Here is an 8,286-nt window from a genome sequence, read left to right as displayed (position 1 = left end):
CGGTATATCTCATTAGTTTTTTTTTATATATATATTCATTTCCAAGAAAAGATATCCATATAACTCATGCATATTCAACTAGATGTGGTAGTACTTGTACTGTTGTACATAAAAACTTTGTATAACATGTCATTTTGCACTGTAAGATGTGACTGTGATTGTATATGTATATGTCTCCCAAATATATGAAGTCCACTTTGTGTTTTTCATTATATCTGAGCCGCTTCTTGTGGAATTCTGATCATAAAATGCATTATGCATGAATTAAGTGGGTCGGTTTGTTTGGTGAGTACGTAAGAAGAGCATTTGAGAAAGCCGCATACGCGTTAGAACCGTTAAGAATCACTATGTAATAATACTATAACAAGTAACATTAACAACAATAATCGTATATACTCACGTTATATTCAGTTTCCAGTGGGTGAATTATTTAAAAATGTACTGTGGTTCTAATTAGTTTGTCAGTAAAATTTAAAAATATACATATATATCCTTATTTATCTAATTAAACAATAAAAACCCGTGAAGAGAGGGAAACATGAAAGTCTGTGTATCGATTTGATCGGAGATAGTGTGTTAATCTTTCGATATTACAGTACTTAATCCTAATTAAATTTAATTATGACATGTCTGACAATCTATATTTATGGATTTCTGTTGAAATCATTAACAAACGTGCCGACTATATATCTAGTTAATTTGATAATACTAAGAGCATCTTCAATGTTATTTATTGAAAGATTTTGTTAAGTGAAGAAATTATTTTTTTCTTCATTTAAACAAATTTATATGGCAAAACGAATTTCTTAAAAATAAAATTTGCATCGTGTAAAAAATTATTTCTTAACAATAAAAAATAATATTTATCTCACATGTAATAATATCATAATTAAATGAAAATAAAAAAATAAAAAAATATAAATTTTTTGAAATTTTTTAGAATTTCTTATTATTAGAATAAAATTATATATAAACTTCGACATGACACATAAGAATAAAAAATAACTTAATTAGGAAATTCTGATTGAAAATGCAGGTTAAGATTTAATTTATAGGATATTGTTTACTATAGCTCGAAAGCAAGTGAAATAAAGTTAATTAAAGCTATTATACTGAACTAGTAGATATAAAAAGAACTTTTATGGAGGGATATAAGAATAAGACTCACTTGGATGATGTTTATATCTTAAAAGAGTTTAGTTTCGAACTATTAATTCAAAGATATTATTGTAATATAAAAAAGTAATATAAAATTGTGGAGAAATTGCAATGGTGCGCATGTTAGTTAAACTAAAAACTTCCGATCCTTGTCCATTAACCCAAAAAAATGTTTTAAACCTCGGGGGGGAAAGCCCCAACAATCTCATTAATCATTTGGAAAATTGGAGATTAGATCATGGACTGCGTAACATATGCTGCAGCCGACACGTTAATCGCATAAGAATGTTGCATTAATTTATACATTATTAAATCATACAAAATTTTGATCTTTATCAAAACCAGTCTTTAATCTATATTGTAATGCATTAAATTATCTTATTTCAACTTTTTAAAAAAAATTAGAGTCATCCATGACATTAAAGAGAGTATTATATTCAAATATTCCAGATTATATATTAAACTATTTTTAAATATTTAACTTATTCGGCAAAACATAAAGAGGATATGGTTGTTAGCACTTAGCACCCATGACCATGATAAGCCGAAAGCAAGTTACTACTAAAAAAAATGTGAACTCAGTCAGGCCTTTGAACGAAAAAAAATGCATAGAATCTCTCTCTTCTCACAACAAATTAATTAATAATATAATTAATGTGAATAATATATTGTACTCGACAAGAAGAAAATCTTTCTGCTGCAGATACGCTCGCATTAAAAAAACCAAACAAGGAGACCTAGCCAAAGTTTGTCTCCTAAATAAGGTATAAACTACAAAACTTATCGCAGGTATATCGTGGCTAATACTTAATCTCTCACCTGGTCAGAAGTAAATATATGCATGCTAGGCTAGCTATATCTATAACTAACTTTTCAATCTTCAATTCAAATGAATCCTATTTTTTTACCTATATCTCTCACCTAATTTTTCAATCTTCAAACTTGCAGTCCGTTAGTTTTCAACAATTGATGTTAACAGATCAGTTCTAAAATTAAGAAGCAAGAGGAGAGAGAGAACAAAGGAAAATAAACAATTGAAAAACTACATCCCAAAGGTTATATTTAAGAAAACAAAGTTGTTGGCCTATATGGTATTTGACTCCGTTCGTTTAAATAAAATCTTTCAACTTGGAGAATAAAAAAATATGATTGAGTGGAAAAATTATTATATTAAAAGTGATAAGTCAGATTATTCGATAAAAATTAATTATTAATAAAAATAATAAATACTCAATATTAATATTATGGTGATTAAAAAAATATCATACATGAAGGAAGAGAAAAAAAAATATACACAACAGAGATAAAATTAAAACAAAAAACCAAAAAAGAGAGAAGTGTAACATAAAATAATTGTTATAATGAAAGAAGATAAAAAAAATAGTATTATATAAATTAAAAATGTTATATGGATAATATAATAATTCTTGATACTAAAATCATTGTAAGATCACACGATTTTAAACAATATTAAGAACCCAAGAGTTTTTATACCTATGATATATAATTTTTTAGTTTTAAAGTATACTTCAATTTCATTCCTTAAAAATGTTTGAATTACATTATTCTCTTCCCCTTTTTATTAAAAAAATTACATTATTCTCTTTTTATTTGTTAAATTATTCATTTGATTCCTATAATTTCATGATTCGCATTTTTTGGTCTTTATAGTTTGAAAATAGTTTTTTTAGTTCTTATAATTTATATTTCAATTCTCTTTTAGTCTCTATAATTTAAAAGTAATTTTTTTAGTCCTTATAGTTTATATTTTAATTATCTTTTAGTTCTTATAATTTGAAAATGATCTTTTTAGTCCTTATAATTTATATTTTAATTACCTTTTAGTCCTTATTATAACAAAATATATATATAAAAATAATTAGTCATAAATTATTTATAAATTATCAACTATTTTTTTATTACAAATTATCTTGTGATAAATTAGTTATGAATTACTTGATAATATTTTTGTACTTAATTGTAATTGATAATATTATTCATATTTTGATGATAAGGGCTAAAAGGAAATTAAAATATAAAGTATAGAGACTAAAAAAATCACTTTCAAATTATAGGGACTAAAAGAAAATTAAAATAAAAATTAGAAGGACTAAAAAAAGCAAAATTCAAACTACACGGACTAAAAGAAAATCAAAATATAAACTATAGGAATTAAAAAAATTACTTTAAAACTAGAAGGTCTAAAATGTACAAATGATGAAAAGGAATAAAATGAGTAATTAAATCTAAAATAAATTAATATATATTCCACACTTTAATTCATTTTAATGAGCTTGCTATCGATCATTTAAATAAACCTCTACAAGGTGAATTATTATAATATTTTTTTTCTTTGTTATATATGTGTTCGGCTTAGGGCTAACTATATAGGTCATAGCAATCAAAGGTTATGTAGTACTAAAATAAACTAAAAGAAAACCAAAAAACTTTACAAAGAAAAAAACTAAGCATTCAACAGTGGAACGTGAAAAGAAGATTAACCATAATAACTTTGAAGGTTGAGTCCCTTGAATTCATATTCTAGCCTATTTATCTATACATTTAGTTACTTCCTAATTAATTTCTTTGCAAATGGAGTTATGACAACACAAAACGCGCGTCCATTACAACCTGGTCCACTCTAGTAGATGCTACCAAGGTTCCGTATGTTGTGATTATGATGTATTTACCCATTGGCCATTAGACATAAAGAAACAAGAAATATCTCTTCTAATGGTTCATTGTTTAGTTGCATCATGCATTACATCATTTTGTTCATTCCTTTTATTAATTACCAAGGGTTTTATATACTTTTGCAAATTTCTGTGTATTGAAATGGAGATGAAAAATATCACATGCCATCTAATCGCTTCTGTTACTCCTTACATGAAGTCTAGCCATTGAACTAGCCAACGTAACCTATGTTCAATCAAAATATGGCCTTACACGTAGCACAGAGTCAATTTTTGTCAACATATTAATCCTGCCAAAGGACAGGAATATTGTTTGCATAGTTAGCTCCAAGACTTTGAAAAAGTTAAGGAGAAGGAAAGATGGTGATAATTTTTGTTTTTTCATCAAAGCTTGACACCTATTATTATTAATTTTTTATTTATCACTATTTTTGGATAAGCTTTCAATACAATGAAAACTATTGTATTCTTTACAAATTTGTGTACATTTATATTATAACTAAAAGAGCATAAGTTTGGTGAAGTCACGCGCACAGATGCATTATTGATTACAAAATTAATAAATATATTTTTTTAATGAAAAAGGTGTATTAGAAATAAAAAAAAATTAATAATATTTTTAACAAATATATTTTTATTCCTTAATTAGTGTCTTGAGTATATATATAATTTTATACTCTTAAAACTACTTCAAACTTTTTTCTGAGTTACCGAATCAACTTTATAATTTATGATATTTTAATATTTATATTCTAAAATATGATATGATCAACAAGTAATATGGTGTTATACACGTAGATGCATGCATAATTCGAGAGGGAGCATATAAACAATATTTAAAATATTTTAATTTTATTAGAAAAGAACAACGAATAATTAGCTGATTAAAATTCAAGATAAGTTTAATTTTTATATACCGTTAATTAACATATAAATTTTTTTATATATTAATTGATTAAAAAATTATCGACAAAATTGTGAAATTAATTTCTATAAAAATAATAAAATTAGTTTAAATAAGTATAGCTGTTTGTTTAGTGCTATTAGTACGTACTAGTATTTGTTTTTCTGTTGAAGATATCCTAATGAAAGAAACAAAGTTTAGATATGAAGTTGAAGTTAGACTTGGTAATCCATAAACGTGCAAGAGATGAAGAAAAAAAGAAAGAAGAAGGGAGTGAGGTGGGGCAAGCGTGTGGGGAAATGGGATGTGGAGTGACCAAAGATTTGAAGGAGAAGAGAAAATTGGCCACGTGTAGGGGGGGAGTCACACTCTCGTTGAGGGAGCAACGCGGGGTTCGACGTGTGCAAAAGAACAACAAATGCCTTCCCCACTACTCTCACCCAATCCATGAATCAAAAGCCCATTACCCTCCTACACTAATGGGCCAATAGAGAACAACTATAGTCAAAAACACTATTCTTCTCTCTCTCTACCGTTTTTCTTGTATCAATTGTCATGTGTGATTGCTCTCAATTTAAGGAACTTTCCCCCATATTTTAATATTATAAGCACTCTCTATACTAGAGAGAGAAAGGGGGGGTCGTGGCATAGTTTCACGCCGCTATGTCCCACCTTGTCCCATTCACTTATTGGCAATCCTCCCTTTTTTGAGTCCCCTCCCCCCATTTTCTTAATCCTACACGTGGTCTCCTCCTACATGTCTCTGTTCACCCTTCATCTCTTCCCCCCTCCCCCCACCACTATATATACTCCCATATCTCACTCCCCACTCTCCCCAACTCACTCCCTTACACACCTCCACCACCTCTCTTACCATTTTCAAAATTCAATACACACACCTCCATACAAACCATTTTCTACTACTTACTTCCTTTTACCACAACAAAATACCTTCCAATTTTCATCACAAAGCTTTCAACTTATTGCTTCAACCGACCATTCACCATGGCATCATCAGCAACAAACACTTGGATTAAAACCACACTCCCTTCTCTTCCGACATCTTCTCCGACAACCTTAAATAAAAGGTTTCCTTCCTATCCTAATTCCAATTCCAATTCCAACACCATCACATGTTCCCTTCAAACACTCCACTTCCCCAAAAAGTACCAACCAACCTCCACAACCACAACAACAAAAACAACAACCACCACCACCACCACCACCACCAGCCCAGCAAGAGAAACCAAACCAGTAATCACTTCTCCCTCCGAAACAAAACACCCATTACCTCAAAAATGGAACTTTCTCCAGAAAGCAGCAGCTTCAGCCTTAGACATGGTCGAAACAGCCTTGGTCTCCCACGAGCGGCAACACCCACTCCCCAAAACCGCCGACCCGCGTGTCCAAATCGCTGGCAACTTCGCCCCCGTGCCGGAGCACCCGGCGCATCAGTCCCTCCCGGTGACCGGAAAAATCCCCAAATGCATTGAGGGCGTCTACGTCCGCAACGGCGCGAACCCACTCTACGAGCCCGTCGCTGGGCACCACTTCTTCGACGGCGACGGCATGGTCCACGCCGTGAAGTTCCACTCGGGCGCCGCCAGCTACGCCTGCCGCTTCACCGAAACCCAACGCCTCTCCCAAGAAAAAAGCCTCGGCCGCCACGTGTTCCCCAAAGCCATCGGTGAACTCCACGGCCACTCCGGCATCGCCCGCCTCCTCCTCTTCTACGCCCGCTCCCTCTTCGGCCTCGTCGATGGGTCCCACGGCATGGGTGTCGCCAACGCCGGCCTCGTCTACTTCAACAACCATCTCTTAGCCATGTCCGAAGATGACTTACCCTACCATCTCCGCATAACACCCAACGGCGACTTAACCACCGTCGGCCGTTACAACTTTAACGGCCAGTTAAAATCCACAATGATCGCTCACCCCAAACTCGACCCCGTGACCAACAACCTCCACGCCCTCTCCTACGACGTCGTCCAGAAGCCATATCTCAAGTACTTCCGCTTCTCCCCAGACGGCGTCAAATCCCCCGACGTCGAAATTCCCTTGAAAGAACCCACCATGATGCACGATTTCGCCATCACCGAGAACTTCGTCGTCGTCCCCGACCAGCAGGTGGTCTTCAAGTTATCAGAAATGATCACCGGAGGCTCCCCCGTTGTCTACGACAAGAACAAGGTTTCCAGATTCGGGATTCTCGACAAGAATGCTAAAGATGCAAATGATATGAAATGGATCGATGCTCCCGAGTGCTTCTGTTTCCACCTCTGGAACGCCTGGGAGGAGCCGGAAAATGATGAGATCGTTGTCATCGGTTCCTGCATGACCCCCGCGGACTCCATTTTCAACGAATGCGAAGAGAGTTTGAAGAGCATCTTGTCGGAGATAAGGCTGAATTTGAAGACAGGCAAGTCCACGAGAAAACCCATTATCTCGGAATCCGAACAAGTCAACTTGGAAGCCGGGATGGTCAACAGAAACAAGCTCGGGAGAAAGACGAAGTTCGGGTACTTAGCACTTGCGGAGCCGTGGCCTAAGGTTTCGGGTTTTGCCAAGGTTGATTTGTTCAGTGGGGAGGTTAAGAAGTACATGTATGGCGAAGAGAGGTTCGGAGGGGAGCCTCTGTTTCTTCCAAATGGTGTCGACGGTGATGAAGACGATGGCCATATTCTCGCATTCGTGCATGATGAGAAGGAGTGGAAATCGGAGCTGCAGATTGTCAATGCCAAAACTTTGAAGCTTGAGGCTTCAGTTAAGCTTCCTTCCAGAGTTCCTTATGGGTTTCACGGTACTTTTATTCATTCCAAGGATTTGAGGAAACAAGCTTGAATTCAATTATTGGGTGACGACGGTAAAAAAAAAAAAATGTGATTTTTTTTTCACTTTGGGAGGAGAGATTTAACTGCGGGATGCTTGCAGATACGCCCCCGGAATCTACTCCTCTTCTTTTCTGTTGCAGATTTTTATTTTTACTTTTTCTTCATTTTTTTTTTAAAATTTGGGGTTAATTACTTTTGAGTGAGAGGTTTTGGGGACCAGCGTGTAGCTTTTGGGTGTAGTTAGCAATGAAGCTCAGCTGGTCTCTGTTTTTTCTTTCGCTTGATGTGCATGTAAAGTATATTAGATGAAAAAAAAGGTACATATATAATATATCACAGTATAGAATGTGATATACTATGATATTATGTGGTTACGGTTTACTATAAACTACTTCTGTTCATCATTACTACGATCAGACTTCTGTTGTTGTAAATATCAGGAATAATTAATGATACTTATTTTCACTATTTTTAATAATTTGTCTCTATAGTTTCCTTCAAATCATTGTCTTTCTAATGATTTGTATGATGCTGCTGTTGGAGAAGAGAACAAATAAATATCAAAAGGTGGCCTCTGAATTCATTTCATTGACTAGCTCAGCTGCCTTTTTACTTAATTGATTTAGCCTCAGTTAAAGGAAAAATATATTAATATACTACTGTTAAATACTTTTGAAATTTTGTTTTTCATTTTCTTCCG

The 8,286-nt window shown here is 33.6% G+C and overlaps 1 protein-coding gene across 1 annotated transcript; it reads left to right on the top strand.

Annotated features, from left to right (window-relative positions):
* Positions 1-5,575: 5,575 nt before the first annotated feature.
* Positions 5,576-7,974, top strand: LOC100777166 (9-cis-epoxycarotenoid dioxygenase NCED1, chloroplastic). Its single transcript, XM_041018233.1, has one exon. It carries the CDS (start codon positions 5,761-5,763, stop codon positions 7,594-7,596), a length of 1,836 nt encoding a protein of 611 aa, XP_040874167.1. The 5' UTR covers positions 5,576-5,760; the 3' UTR covers positions 7,597-7,974.
* The last annotated feature ends 312 nt before the right edge of the window (positions 7,975-8,286 follow it).

The sequence above is a fragment of the Glycine max genome, chromosome 8 (genome assembly GCF_000004515.6).
Source record: "Glycine max cultivar Williams 82 chromosome 8, Glycine_max_v4.0, whole genome shotgun sequence".
NCBI classification, from domain to species: domain Eukaryota; kingdom Viridiplantae; phylum Streptophyta; class Magnoliopsida; order Fabales; family Fabaceae; genus Glycine; species Glycine max.
This window is presented reverse-complemented; position numbering and strand designations above follow the sequence as displayed.